Raw genomic sequence first — 16641 nt, 5'->3', positions numbered from 1 at the left:
TGGTGCAGGTTGCAAGAAAATATGTCCTTCCAACTTGTGAATTTTTGAGCACGGGGAGCAATTTTGCTTTTCAGCAAACCATAATAAGAATCATGGAAAGTGTCCATGTTGACCTGACAGTGATGTGACATCCCCTTCAGTCAGCGACCGGCGGTATTTCCTGCTTGGCCATGTTGGCTTTCATTGGTCTATTCAGGAGCAACAGGAAGTATGGAGGCATATATCAGTCAGCTGGAGGCAAACACTCCAAAACTGTGGAACAATAAACAGTAGATAGCAGACACCCACGCAAAAACATGTCACTCTTTCCAAAAAGAGACTGTGGTAAGGTCACCGATGTATTTCATTTTCCGCCACTGGATACAGAACTGTTCTTGACCATTTCTATCTAAACATCACAGTTAATCACTCAAGCAGTCTAGTCCTTGTCACTACCATGCCGATTTGGTTTCAAGTCTCAAATTGGACATAAATAAACATTTATTCATCTCAAGTTACACCTGGAATAATGAGTGAGAACCAGGTCTCTCTTCTCCCTTCATGGTCCACTGGAGACAATCGTGCTAAACAATCAGCATGATTTTGCTTCCTATAGGCAACAAAATTCTGACTGCCTTTTAAAAAAAATACATATAAAAATTTTTTAAAAGGATATTTTTCACTATTACTGCACGTGAATCCAATTTTTTACGCAGAACCGACGTCGAGGATAAAGCTCCTCGGAGATGCAGATTCCGTTGCTCCAAGTTTCCGCAAAACAGAGATCCTCTCTCCTGTGACTCCGCCATTCAGCTCCCTCAGACTAGCCACCAGCAATTAGCAAACATTTGATGGAACTGCAAATTTGCTGATCTCAATATGCAAGCTACTTCTGAGTGAAACACTGGCAAATAAACGTTTGTTAAATGGTTATTAGAGGAGTGGTTTTGAGATGATTTCCTGAGCATCAGAAAAAGCAAGCATTTCTTAAAGAGACAGAAACCCAATTTAGGGCATTAATTTACAATCAAGTGTCTTATGTTTTATTATTTATATATGCGTATATTTTTTCTAATAACTGAAGTTAATAGTTAATTGACTGTGCAGTAAAATGGCACTATGTTGCTGAAAAACACAATACTGCCCCTTTAACATACAGTATAGGCATGCTAATCAGAATATTATGCTATCACTTTGATAACCACATTCTGTTTGCACGAGAGAAACATATTATTTTATTCATTTTCTAGCTACATATTGTGAATCAAGTCTGAAATGCCAGCCAATAGTTGTTTCAGAAGCTTTCTTTTTTTTCAGCATATCTTTCCTGAAGCTGCAAGGTGTTTAAATGCAAAGCACTCTTGCAGAGAGAAGACCAAAGGTCTCAAAAATGTGTGAGGTATCTCTAAGGTTCATGCATTATTGTGTCTGTGTATCAGGAACCCTCAGTGTTTCCTGTCCGAGCTTTGTGGAAACCGAAACAGAAGCAAATAACAGAGAAACAACCCTGGGAAGACCAAACAGTTTTTTTTTTTTTTTTTTTTTTTGTCATTTTATTTTCTTCTACACATTTATCAGATCACAAATCCCACTCACACATGAATTAGAATGCTTCTAATGTCTTGTTTTATTGTTTTTGAAATAACACAATTGCTTTTGGTGTATATTCATTGGCAATGATGTTTGATATTGGAAAACCATTTCTGTGTCACATTTACACACTACAACTACGGGTATAGACAGGTTTGCCATTTTTTAGGTTGTAAAGTCATGTTTTTTGTTAAAAAAAAGAAAAAAAAAAGACCTGCATATGGGAAATGCACTTGGTAAGACATGCTATGCAAGCTAGCTGTGCCAAACAACAGCAGTAAAAGGCCACAATAAACACTGATTCACCACAAGACTACAAATGAGGCACATCTTGTTTCACGTTTCACTTTTTTGCAATTAATTTTGAAATAACATATTTAAGATATAACTGTACAATTATACTTACAAGAGTATGCAAAGATGACACAATAGTAAGGAGACAAGCAATGACAGTTTATTTGGTTAGCTATAATAAGCTGAATAATTCATTAGTCAGAAAAAATGTTGTGAACGTGAAGGATGACAGCAGGTATGCAGTTACTGAAGTGAAGAGCGCAAACCAGTGTCCAGATGAACAGGTAGGGACAGTTTTAGAATTCGTTTTTATTTAAAAAGACAAGGCATTTTTAAAATCTCCCTTTTAAATGTGTAAAAACAATCAGACTAAAAAAAGCACCAAAACAGTCATCTTGACATGACCAAAAGATGAAAAAAAAAACAACTTGACAGCTTTGAGTAAGGTGCAATTCACAGCAGTGCTTCATCTTTAATTCACCTGAAAGAAAATAATCTACACTGAAATAAATTGGCAACATAGATTTGAAGTCTTTAAACATCACATGTTGACTAAATATGGGAAACTTCAACTGATCAGTGGAATGTTACTGTTTAGCTTAGTAAAGGAAATTAAAAATCATGTTGGTTTCATGGACATGTTGAACTGAAATTTCATAAAATCAAGTTTGTACATTAGTATTAGTTGTGTAATACTTTGTGTTGGTACAGCATGCTGCTATTATTTAATTTATATTTTAGAAGTTTAGATTACAGTTAAACCACAAAATCTTTATACAAGCTATGTTAAATTTTCATGTATATAATCTTTCAGCATTACCAAAAATGTTTATGCTCTAAAATTATTTTTTCAGTCTCCAGTGAGATGAAAAAAACCCCAACAAAAACAAAAAACAAACAAACAAACAAAAAAAAAACAGTAGAGGAGAGAGGGTTAAAATGCATTCACGATGTTGGTCATTACAATTAGGGTCAGATTGGCTTAGATACAATTAACAATACATAAAATTATTATATGAAGATATTTCTTGTATTTAGTCAGGTTATCTTTGTTTGAAATTAATGATCTGAATTGTTCAGGCGTGAGAAATGGCAAAAGCAAAAGAAGTCTTGAAAGTAACAAACATTCTGGGCTCCATAATTTATCTGTGGTAACAGATTGGTGAAGGGGAAAATAAACCCATTCTTTTTGAAACAGACATACATGAGTTTTTACTAAACAAAATGTGGCGTAGCTGACTCTATTTAGGAATCATTTCAATGCTTCAAAATGTACCTGATGCAGAACAGTTGCAAAAAACAAATAAAATGAAGAAAAAAAAAACCTTCTCTCCTATTCACCAATTCATTTTCACTGGACCCTCTTTTGATTCAGTCTCCGTATCTTTCGAAAACAAATGTACTCATGGTCTATTTTTAGTAATGCTAAAAGACTAACAAATGACTATTTTACTTTCTCAATCCAAGAGTCTAGCGCAAGATATCAATGTAAAGTCAGAACTTTGACAATAATTAGTGTATTTCACAAATTTAACAAATTAGTTTGATGAATACTGTAAAAGGATGTCAAGCAGAGTTCGTCATCTCATCTGCTGCTACTTAACCAAACTACATACTTTTATATACATGTGACCTTGCTTATGTGATTAGTAATAATGTTGCAGTAAAAGTTCAGGGAATTTCCTTTCTTGTAACTTCAGAGTATTTAACACAAGCTTGTCGTCCCCTGGAGGAACAGTTGCTAAGACCATGATTAGAACATACATTATCACAGAAAGGTGAAATGGATTTTGTTTAAGCCTGGCATACGTTTGCGACACTAACCAACTGCAACTCATCTTGAAATAGCAGACCTTTGAGGAAATTGCTCATCAGAACTATGTGTGACTGGGATTTTATTGGGTCTGCTAGTGGCACATTCTCAGCACCGCTCTGTCTGAAGTAAGTGACACAGCTCCGAGCATGACTGCAGAGTCTTAGTCATGCTTCTACTCTGCCAGTAGGTGACTTTATAAGCCTTCCATTTTCTGAGAAGTTTGTCAACATTTTTGTCTGAGAGAAAATTTGTTTAAGCTCATTTATTTCACTCGACCTGCTGTCATGTTGAGACAAACGCTCAAGCAGAGCTTCATCTCAGCATCATCTTCAGTTTGTTTCTAAACAGATGATCAAAAAAAATGTGAAAGCTTTGGTAAAGTAAAATTCTACCTATAAGTTGGAATAAGCAAGTTGTAGGCATTGGAGTAGCCGATATTTCTTTAAAATATACAGACCAGTAGGTTAAATCAGATTAAAAAAACACTAGGAGAATAGCAATGTTTATCTGTAGAGGTAAAAAAAAACCACACATCAGAACAGTTCTAATGATTTAGCCTACTGAGCACATTTACTAATTTGTTGCCATTTAAGATATTAACTTGTCACTGCATTTTACTGCAAAGCAGTGGAATCTCTTAAACAATCTCTTAATGTCTTCATAACTAGCATAAAGAAACACACACAACTGAATCTTTCTACACTGTGGTTGTAAGGCCAGCGTAGTAAAAAGAAAAATATATACATTTTGACACTGTCTGAACAAGAACTGTGATAAATCTGAAATAATCATACAATTTTTACCATTTGCCAAATACTGGAATAAGAAATTTTGGTAATTCTAACTGACATAAGTAGGAAAAATCAAAGTCTGGTTTATTGTCAGACAGTGGGGAAATATATGCTAATATTTATATTCCTTATGAAAATATTTGGTCATTACTTGCCAGCAAAGAAATAAAATTTTATGCAACGGCTTATGAAGACAGAAATGAAAAAAAGCAAAATGGCAGCAAATGGATACAAATGCCTCTAAATTCACTCTGCTGGTTCTACAAATAAAAACTATATTTTTCTCTGGAGTCTTCAGCTAATCAATGCAACAAATATATCGGACTAATCAAAACTGTGTAATAGGACTAAAAAAAAAATAAAGTCTTCTTTTGGTAAAATTGTGAATTTTAATCTAATCTCACAGATGCTAGACTTCTTTAAGACTTTCTGAAAATGATCAAAGATTTAAACTGATGATTTGTGAAGTTGATACTTTAATCATTCACCATACAGTCCATCTGCTCCATCACATGACATAATCATAAAGCAGCTTCTGTTCAGAAACCAGAATGGTGGTGAATCTATGAGGAGTTTGCTCATGCCTCAGTTATAGGGAAAGGTAACATGAAAATGGGTCTCAACAGTTTAGTCTCTGTGTGTCTTGAATTGTAGAAGTTCCAAAGTTAAACAAACTGAATGGTTATACTGGCATTACCATTTCACAGATTACTTAAATAATTCATATCATCTTTGCTTGTAAAAAAGAAAAAAAAAAAATCACCTTTAACACAGAAAAACAACATACTGCTAAACAAAAATACGAACACCCAGTCAGAGTCCCCGAACATTAGACTTCCCCTCTTCCTTCATTTGGTTTTTCCATCATTCTTTTTACTTCCATTCTTCTTTTTTTGTCGTTTCTTCATTGATCTCTCCATCATGTTGATCAGTTTGTGTCATCTGTTTGTAAATTCAAAGAGCAGTCTATGATCTGTCACATTCACATCCCTCGTTTCGTATTTACCTAGTCTCAGGCAGAACAGCTACAACTTTCAGGCTTCCTTTTTGCATTCATTTCAAACCACCGAGTGCTCATTGTGATGGTGATGGACGCCGCCAGCGCCCAGGACCGTGTGGTTGACTGAAGACGCCGAGCGGTCGGATCCGTCCACCACCGCCCCATTGACGTTCTCCTGCCGCTGGCAGCACAAGATCTGCTTGAAGGTGGCGCTCATCTCCTTGTCCCGGTATGAGTAGATGATAGGATTCATAGCCGAGTTGAACTCGGCAAGGAGCAGGAAGAACTTCTCATAGTTGAGGACGGTGCAGCTGGAGCAGAAGACATCGAGAAGTATGAGGACTAAGCCTGGGGTCCAACAGATTATAAAGGCACCTGAAGACACAAAACATGCATTAGATGTGTGTGCAAGTGTCAAAACTGTCACCTAAATCATTCTTCCAAACAATGATTTAGGTGTTGGTCAACAGGAAGCCACAGTATCGAATAAGGAAATTCTTTTTTTAGTCTGTTGCTAGCAAACAAGATTATTGTTAATAGATTTCCACCACTTAATAACCACATTGTTAGTAATTGACAATATAAGGAATCTGTGACACCCGCTGACCTCATGTGAGTCACGTCTAATAACGGAAAATGAAAAGAAAGTGTTTTTGTTTCAAAGTGCCTTTGAAATGTTTTGAATTGTGGCTGCAGTGCATTAGTGGGTATTTACAATGCTCCTCAAGTGCAAAACAGCTCTGAAAGCTTTTATTTTAACTAGTAAAATATGGACACACAGCCCATGTTTTACACAAAACCAGAATCCCAACATATCCCATCATCCTCACTTCTAGGCATTAGCCCAACCTTCCTCGAGTTTGGGACGGCCCAGTTGTTTTATTTTGGGATAATTCTGTAAAATTGTATACATATGTGCATTTGGTGTACACTGAAGCTGATTGAGGATAGTATAATTACAGAAAGTGTCATTTTATTGTTGTGAGCACTTTTTTCCACAAACTGCTTGAATGTAACCGGCCTTTTAAACTTTTGAGTCCTCATAACCCACCGAAGAATAGACACTTTTAGCACTTTAAGACATAATGAATCTCAATTTCTGTCTTGTCCGACTAATATTCAAGTATATGTTGTTTCCAAACAATTTTCAATTATTTTACTGTTGCACTTTTTTATTCCAATTAAATTTTTTTTTTTAGATCTGTCATTTCTGCCATTTCTTTGTCATTTCCCCAAGGTCATTGGTCTCTTGAAACTATAAAAGAAAAACTCAATTAGGAATTGTGCAAGTGGAGAAAGAATTGGGAAAGAGAGAGCTGACAGGCTGGCCTGTTATCTGTTTGTACTGTTCACGCAGCAGCTGCAGGAAAACGCTTGATCTCACTTCCCAGCTATGCAGGCAGACTCTCCAGATTCTGCACAACTAGTTGCATTTCCTGGATGCTTCACAACCCAGTGTACAACATCTCTCAAGTACTGTTTGGATCACCAAGGAAACATTGTACATTTGAACACAACACGGTCAAAAGTACAGAAATGAATAAGGGAAAGAGAAGAGTCCTAATAGTGTGCTCTTGCACTGCGAAACAATGCAACATGTTTATCTTTTGTAATAAAATGAGACAACTTTTAATCAAATGTTTACAATGAGTTTGTTCACATTGTAATATATAATTTAAGAAGTACCTTTCCTCATAAAGTGTAAAGAAAAAAAACACCTTTTTTTCTCCTTTTGCCTCCCTTGAAAATGCCAAAAGGAGGGAAAAAGGGGCAGACTAAGTGGAAAGTCACTGGAGAAAAGTAAATAAACATACTGAAGCTAGCGTGGAAAATGTTGAAATGTATGGTAATCTACTTTGCATGCAGTTAGTGTCTGGAAAGAACCTTTAGAGCTTCTTAGAAAGACCTGTACTACCTTGAAAGCAACATTGGCAGAAGAAAATGTCAAATGAATAAAAATTACACAGAAGTGGGCCTGATGTTACAGAAAAAATAGAGACCAATGTGATTCAACACCATGCAGTCAAAAACCACTGAAATACAGCAGCACTTTCTGAACTGAGGGAAGGGAAGCGATAAAAAAAATGACACAGAGATGAAAGATCATCTGCAAGTCGTACAGATCTCACATAAATCTTGGTTTCATTGGAAAATTAATCACTCAGCGATTACTGCTGCTGTTAGAAGGAGATCTGTTTTGGCACTGATCACAACAGTTTTTGTCTAGTGGCTGAATCATTGTGTTCCTTCTGCTTTTCATTGTCGAGATGTCTTATCTATTCCTGAAATGTGGTTCTGTTCAGTCACAGTGACCACTCAAATTTCAAGAATGCACATATTTTTTCTTTTACAAGACACCAGTCTTTTGCTTCCTGAAATATCCTAAGAATATGGAATAAATCTGTTTGGCAAAGCTTCAAGAATGTTTGAGTGCAAAGCTGTCTGTACACCTTCAACCTTTACATGTTATGCCACATCACAGCATGTGGTTTCAAAGTGTTTTATTAGACTTTTAAGAAATGGTTCAGAGAGAACAGACAACTCAAAGTGTGGCTTAAAATCCAATAGACAATCTGTTGTTAGGCCTAATTAGTGCTGCTACTAGACACTGTATCTGGTAGCAAATGTTATCATTTAGCAAAGAAATGATTCATCTCTGGATTTATAGTCACATACTATTTGCTATGACTATAGGTACTCTTTTTCTTTCTTGTTTTTCTTTTTTACCTTGTAAGCCTATAAAACAGATTAAAGATAAAACAATCCATTGCTTAGTACTGCTACTTACTGTTTTGGACTGTAATACTTTTGGTTGAGGCAAAATGTGAAAATGGTTCAAGGATGTGATTCGTTTTGCAAGTCACTATTTGTTGGTCCTGATTGTGCACTTTTAGAAAGTTCTAGGTTGGGGAAGGTAACATGCATGCAACAAAGGTTCAACTGATTTTTGTTTCAGTTCAAACTTGATTTAGAAAATTGTGCAACAGTGGGAATAAAAGAAGCTGAAAATGATTATCCTTGGATGCGGATCAGTACCAGTGAGAGAAGGATGAAGTTCAAGCTACCATTTTCATTGAACATGGCCGAGGATCACATCCCCGACTACAGCAGCTTTCTGTCCGGCCTTATAATCACATAACCAGAGAGAGATATACAGAAACAGAGAGGAGCTGCAAAAGCAAATAAGGTGGATTAGCAGTGTTTGCCAACAACAGTGCAAGACTGACTATTACTGGATAATCATTCAGCCCACAAAATCACCATCCATAACAATCATTTTCTAGCTACTTGGATGATTAATTTCATGTTAGGATAAAGATAGTAGATTTTCTCTGCCTTATTACCAAGAGGCTTTAAAAATGGGTAAGCGTTAAGTGTTGAAGTCAGATTAAACAGTGATGCCAACAGTTGCAGAAATTCTCTTACCAGTTATGAAAAGAGAAAATGCAGCAAAGTTTGTCAAGTATGAGTATTTGTAAGTATTGCATTTGTTTCATGGCATTACAGGGAAATATCTGACTGTCTTTGTCTCAAGCAAACTCCATGATAATCACTATAAGGCAGTGCAGATGTTGCATCCATTGTCTGACAAACATCCATCACCACTCCCATTGTCAGTGCCCTGCAGCTAACAGTTTTAGCCAGGCATATATTAGCCTGCAAATAACTGGAAAACATCGTGGTCATGGCAAAGGACATTAATGTTGACAGTTAATCGGATCTGTCAGTGTTCTGGTAGGTCCGGTGAGCTAAATTCACTTTGCTGCCGTTATACAAAGACATGTACTGATAATAAATGTTCTTAAATAATTAGGGAAACAAAGTGCTTGTAGGATTTGTGTAACTTGGTAAAATCTGTATTGTTAATATACAAATAATTTTCATTTCTAAATCAGAAATCAAATGAGTTCATGTGAAACATAAAACGCAAGTTTGAGTCAAAGAAGAGTTTTTGGCAATATTTTGCCTTAATGAAGCTTTCCAAATATTTCTCATGTGTCAGCATGTTAGCTAAGGTTTCAGCTAAAGTGATTACTCCCTGAGGCTTTTAAATCCATAAGAACTCATTATTTCATTACTGCTCTCTTGCTCTCCTTCCACTTATATCCGTTTGTCGCTTTCTGCCTTTTTCCGCAGCTGTTTTGGTTTCCTGTCTTATCTCCAGCTTGCTTTTTTTTTCATTTTCAGTTTTTCATGTCATCCCCTGCCTACTCAAGTTACTTCTCTGTCCATAATCTTTTGGCCCATTCTGTCATTTTTTTTGTCCAAATGTCACTCTCAATTTAGCTCATTTTGTTGAAACCAAGCTATCCTCTGTGGTTGTGACCATCATCTCTATATAGCTCAGTGGCTTCTCTGAAGAAGTGTTTTTTTTCTCTTTCCCACTCTTTTCTGTATCAGGGTTTTCAAACAAAACGAAGCTTAAATAAAAGTTCATGTTTAGTCACTGGGTGTTTAGTTAACGATAAAGGGGATTATGGCGTGCTGTGAGAGGGGATTCCTGTAATGGTTTCACCAATGAACAAAGTGTCAAACTCAGAATAGTGTTTTTGGCTCCAAGTACACAGACTTCCTTTACAGTAATATTTTGTTCTTCCTCTCAGTCCATAATTTATCTGGTGAGTTGTGGCTCAGCAGTGACTCATTTGAAAGTGAAGCTTCTGGTCTTTGAGCCCGACTTCTGCCGTTTTGTTCAAAAAATAAGCAAACAGAAACACATTCAGTGTAATTATATCTTTTGTGTTCGACAAACGTAACTTCCAAATTGTGACTATTTTCCAAAGGGGATTGGAATCATTACTTATATTTTTGCCTACATATCAAAACACTTTGCTGTAACTTCTTGCTTCTGTGGGTAGTTTTATGTCTGTGCTTGTGGTTTCTACTCTGAATCGGTGAAGGTCTGATGATTAATCAGGAACATAAATAAAAAGCAACATAAGATGGAACAACATAATGTAAATAACCCAACAAAGTTCAGAAGATCTGCCTTTAAAACCAACTCAATTTAGGATGTTCAGAGCTTATACCAATCAAAAATTGTCTGTCTCTTTAAATAACTTTAACCTGATTAACTTAACCATAGGTTATCAAAATTAAAGCGGATCTCATAACATTATTTACTGAGTTAAATATCTTATTCTTAAATTAAGCAGCCAGCTGTTTAATTCCATTTCAACAGCTGTATAAAAAAAAAGATATACATTTTAGCAAAAATATCTATAAAATAGGCTGTCAAAATGAATCTAAGAAAAAAAAAAACTGAAGAGGTCAACAGTAAAAACAGCAGATTGGGGAGATTAATTGTGAACCAAATATGTATTCCTGAGTTATTAAGAAACCTCACAATGGTTCAAGTTTTGACCTAAAACACACTGGATTTTCCATGAAAACTTTAATAACCACATCAATGTTCAGGCAGCACTTGGAGTTTGGCAAAATGAGCGACAGATGCTGCTGAAACCGGACTCTGACAGACCGATTCAGCCATTGTCAGAGTTCAGAAAACCCTCACTGTGCAAAAAGAGACTTCTTGGCAACACCCAAACATTCACAGAACATTCACAGAAGCACACGGAAAACAGGTGACATTATGATCAACATACCAGGCGCGTCTGAACGCTTATGCAGGATTGTAGAGTTTGGCTCACGAGCAGCTCTGATTGGTTCAGGTCTCAGTTTGCCAGAAACCACATATGCAACTGTGGCAAAGTAATCACATAATTGCCTGCGTCTGGAAGACACATTTGGGACCATCTAACAATTTCTTTCAGTTCTCCCTTTGAAATCCACACATAAAAGAGGTCTTGGTTTGTTTCTGTTCACTCGAACTGAGAGATTTTGAAACAAATGTAAGTTACTGATATGCCATCTGGCTGCATGTGTTTGGCAATGGGATGACTTGGCACACCACATTGGCTGATACTGTGACTTTATACTGCACCATAAGCTTTAAGATAATCAAATCATTCACAAAAAGACCCTTGCAAAGACCAACAACTGACAGACAGACGCCCACACATTCAGGAATTGCCATGGTTAATTAGAAAGGGCTGTTGGGTCAGTGGAGATGAATGCAAAGGGTATCTGTTCAGGTCATTCAAACAAAATGTTCTCCTGATGGATTGCCAAATTGTAGCAGTGGGATGTGTAACTGTTCTATCGTAAATGGGTGGCCTCATTGGATGACTGCCAACAAAAGTTTGCTACTGTAACAATATCGCCGTCAACTAATCCACTTCAGCTGTAGTCCGATTCACCAAGTGTTTGGCATTTCAGAGTTTTGGTTTTCTTGTCATACGGATTTGTCATAGTGGACCGTTTTTGCGTTTTTACGCAAAGCAATATCTCAGTCAAAACTGAAGCTGCAAGTGGAGAGTTGGATTTAAAGAAACAAACATTAAATTGTAAAAGTTACAATTAAAGTAAGATTTGTTTATTGTACAGATAAACGTGCTATACATGAGAAAATCTGTATGTCTACCTAAAACATTTCCTACATTAAACAAAAAGTACAAAATGTAACTAACAAAGATGGCTTTAATGTGCAGTGCATTTAAATTAGCGAACTGTAGTCCACATGTTACTTTGGACTACAACTTCTTATCTCACGTGAAGATAAGAAGTTAAAAAAATATACTCTGCTTAGACATTAATAGGAAGAACAACTGGACTGTTTATCATAGATTTTGTGAATGGCTAAGAAAAAAAGAGAAGGGAAGCTGAATATGACCTTTATGACTCTTCTATATTCCCTTTGACCCCTTTTCTTTGTACTCTCTTTTTTAAGACGGCTCTTTTCCACTTCTCCTTTTGTTTTACTCATTCTCATCATTCCTCTTTACGATCCTCCTTCATCCCACTTTCATCTACCAAATCCTTCTTTGCAAACCCTCTTTATTGCAAACATCCTTCTCATTCACCTCTGACCCCTTTTCACGCCACTCAACCTGCTAATCCCTCTTTACCACTGTTTGCTCCACTATCCTTCTTTATTCTATTTACTCACTTGAATCATTTTAAAAAGATAGAAATTGTTTTTTTCAGATAAAGCTCAACCTCCTGATCCATTTATGTTCCCTTCTCATCTTTCCTCTTTGATGAAAAACAGTGAATCGATATTGTTGATGTGTCCTCTCTGCCAGATGAATTACTTGCATCTTAGTGAGTCAACATGAGCTGCAATACCGTGTAATTGTGTTCACAATTTGATTTTATAATCTTTCCTCAAAAAGTACTGCATGGTTTGATAACTTGAACATTTAGACCTTCATAATGCAACAAAGTATTTTCAAAAGTCCAAGATTTTTTTTTCTTCATGTATTTTAACATGTGTTTCCGTTTTAGTTCCAGATGTGTATTCATCTGTTATGTAAACAACACAGATAAACAACCTTCATTGTGGTTTTGTTTTTTGTTTCCCCCCCAATCAGCTTCATGTGAATGAAGCCAATCTGTTGTTGGACTGTTCTCCATTTGAGGTTTATGTGACTGTGGGAGACTTTGTATTTGCACGCTTTTTTCTACGCCTCTTTATGCAGATGTGCACATTCGTGTAACCAAAGTTTTATTTTTTTTTTTTTCCCCTCAGTTTCCCCAAGGGACAACTGAAGGAAGGACAAAAGTCAGGAGTGCAGCAATGATTATGGGAGAAATTACAGTTCTTCTCTGAGAAGCAATTTATCAAAACCAGTAACATGAGGTTGTTACATCATAGGAGATTTGACATCATGGGATATTTTTTCTTGTTTTAATAAATCTTCTAATGCCTGTCAAAGAGTCCAGGAGCAATGTTAATACAGATGTGACTCACTACTCATAGTCAAAGTAGGCAGAGGAGAGTGATAGAGTAGGAGACGTAATATTCAGCATCCCCTGTGATATTTCCAAATGAGCTCACTCAGAACCTGGAGAAGATTCCTGGCTGAATAAAAACAGATCACACCCTCTCTGGGAAACTTTAATCTGCCAGTAATATTTTACTTTCAGTGACATGAAATAAGTGTGACTTTGTAGAAACTTGCTTTATATCAAAAAATATGTATGTATACATACATACATACATACATACATACATGCATACATACATACATACATACATACATATATGTATATATATATATACTGGCCAATTGAAACATGATGTCTTTTCAGAAAATCAACACTTCAAAATAGCAGAAGGCTTTAAATCGAACCAGTATGCATATTGATTTGAAAAAAAAAAAACATTAGAATATGAGCACTTTTGTTACAATCATGCAAGTTTTTCTTAAAACTGAAGAAAACTCATCATTATGTATGGTAGGTTAGCTCAGCTGGTCAGAGTGTAGTGCCAATATTTAGTGCTGAGGTCATGGGCAGTGATGTCAGTAGCATTACTTAGCAAAGTTATTGATGTCAGTCCACTTTTTTTCAGTAATGAGAAATCTAACGCGTTGCTACTTCAAATCCAGCAGTCTGACCACAGTTGATCATCAAAATTACATTGTGTTACTATTTTCTTTTGTAATTAAATTTGATTTCCTCTACGTGTCTTGGGGATTAACCGCCATTTCCATGCGACAGTATCAGCAGCGACAGAAACATAAACAATGGAGGGAAGAGGAAGATGCGCATTTTGTTGCTGGAACAACAAGAAGTATTTTGGCGTTTCGCTGGTCAAGTCCGATTATTTTAAGCAGCTTTGGGGAGTCGCGGGTCACACTTTTTTATTCTAAAATATTCTTGCAATTAAGTGTTGGCAAAGATCAATGTCATTTTCACAGGTGGCGCAGCGCTGTTGTTAACAGCTGCTGAAAGTTACTCAAATAGTTACTTTTAATGTAACTTAGTTACTTTCCAAATCAAGTAATCAGTAATCTAAGTTACTTTTTCAAGGAGTAATCAGTAATCCAATTAAAGTTATTTTTTTTCAAAGTAACTATGCCATCACTGTTTGGAGACGCAAAAAGCTACAGAAACATGTTCTGTAAATTTGCCTCAGGAATCATTCAGACAGTAAAATCTAAAAGTCATAAAATGCAGCAAAAGAGTCTGAGATAGGATATAATTTAAGTCTTCAAAGCTATATTTCATTTTATTAATCAAGCATAAATTGTGATTGCCACAAGTTTGCAAAACTAAAACTGGTTAAAATCTGATTTGCTTTTTTATCTACATTTTGTTTTGTTCTTTAATCTCGAGCCAGGAGGGGTTTTTAATTCGCATTACTGTAGAAAATTTGATCAAGCAAAACATCTATTTTGGTACAACTGTTTCAAGTAGCAGTGGGAAATAATTAATCTGCAAATAAAGGAAACGGTCCTTGGCAAATGTAAAAGTGTGATCACATTCTAACAAATTATTTCAACACTGTTATATTATGACTTAATGTGTCTAATGAGACAAAAAAAATAATCTCATGAACCAAAAGTTCTGTTCTCAGGAATCAACAGCTGTTTGCTCTGAATCTGAAACATGTGTACAATAATTTATCAGGAAATTTCTAGCATTGCTTCAAGGTTAACTGATTCACATAGGCATTTGGAACGCTAAAGGCAGAACCAGCTGGAGTGACGCTGGGATGAGTTTAGATTTTCATTTACCCCAATGTGTAAAGTTTCGCTTAAATAATTTTGAAAGAAGATATGGCAGAGAAAGCAGTAACTCTCTGTGCCTTAACACAGACTATGGTATATTGCCTCTCACCATCCGCTCACATTTTCAAAGTGCAGTTCAAAAATAAAGCACTCACGTGTTTCATATTTAACATTTTGCCACATCTGGACCCCACAAACATAAAGAGAACACACCATCATGCAGAAAGCGAAACCCCTTTCCTCTTAGGTCAAACAAGCAAAAATAAAACCAAGCATTTCTCAAGCAGCTGAGAATATATGTTTTCTGCTTATACTGAGAGAACATTCTGCTCTCCCCTGTTTCGTATTAAAACTGGCTGTAAAGACAACAAATGCATCAGGATGAGATAACATAGAGCACCGGAGACAAATCGTGTGGAATCCTTTGGTATGTTTTGTCTGGGACCAACATATCCTGTTTTCAGGCACTCAGAAGCCCTTTTTCCCACAAGTCTTGCACCAGCTTACTTTGCAGCCACTGAGCTGGTCGACTATGAGGTTGGAGGCAATCTACGTAAAAGATAAACGAATAAAATAAGACAAAACGCAATCTTAAACACTGGAGAGTCTTGGGGCCCTTCAAAATGGAAAACATTGCTCTGGTAAATGTTCAGACATGAAAATGTCAGGCTCTGCTCACTTTTGAACATAAATACAAAACAGACCATGTTTATTAGAAATGGATGCCATTTAACCCATGCACTGGTAGGCACAAAATCAACTTAGACACAACAATATTAGGTAAAATGTCCTTCTACTTCTTTATTGCATAATTCATAAGCCTGAAAGCATATTGTAATGAATAATGACATCCAATGGCTAGAGAAGTTATTTTTTATCCAAAATTATGACTGTCATTGTGAAAAAAGTTATGGTGATGATGTAACTATATGGATATTTAGTTTGTCTAAATCTAAGGTACAATAGCAGGCATCTTAGTACGACTATCACTTATCAACCAGAAAAAAAAAAAAAAATCTGTCAGTTTCACAAAGAAACTGGACTTTATCAGCTTAAATCTGCAAATAAAGGAAACGGTCCATATTTCCCATTTCACAGAGCGTGTTTTGTATGTCATGTTTGATTGATGACTTCCATTACTTTTTTCCTCCAATTGCAGAAATGTAATTAATAGAAATCTTGGCCATCTCAGTAGACCTGAGCTCAAAAAAGAAACAGAAAATTGTGGATTTCAAAAGAAAATAGGACCAAACAAACAAAAGTAAACTAAACGAACTCTTTTCTGAATTATTTTTAGTGATTGGACTCAGGATTCCTGAGAATTATTTTTTTCTAAAAACCATACAATATATTTGATCTGTGGTGCCACTGAATTAGACTATTCATACATACTAAGCAACAAGGTCATGACCAGCATTGTAAGGCAATTTAACAAGTGTGGCAATTATCAGTTTTTTAGTCTTTCAAAACATATACGGTAATATTAATATTATACAATGCAGAACTGCATTTAAAGGAAGGAATTCTGAACTTTCAGTGTTTTACAGTCATGCAGAAATTTTGCACACTGGAGTGTGTGTCCTGAGTTCTCTC

General features: G+C 36.0%; 1 protein-coding gene across 1 annotated transcript in view; it reads right to left on the bottom strand.

Moving 5' to 3' along the window:
* Window positions 1-1588: 1588 nt before the first annotated feature.
* The window catches only part of lpar1 (lysophosphatidic acid receptor 1), a 32862-nt gene continuing 17809 nt past the window's right edge, over window positions 1589-16641 (bottom strand). The window contains 1 exon segment of the mRNA XM_055040724.1: window positions 1589-5845. Within this exon segment, the coding sequence (XP_054896699.1) occupies window positions 5529-5845 (317 nt within the window). The 3' untranslated portion in view covers window positions 1589-5528.

Source organism: Poeciliopsis prolifica, unplaced genomic scaffold (genome assembly GCF_027474105.1).
Source record: "Poeciliopsis prolifica strain line A6 unplaced genomic scaffold, Auburn_PproV2 SCAFFOLD015, whole genome shotgun sequence".
NCBI classification, from domain to species: domain Eukaryota; kingdom Metazoa; phylum Chordata; class Actinopteri; order Cyprinodontiformes; family Poeciliidae; genus Poeciliopsis; species Poeciliopsis prolifica.
Note: the sequence above shows the minus strand (reverse complement) of the source record. Positions and strands in the feature narration are given on the sequence as shown.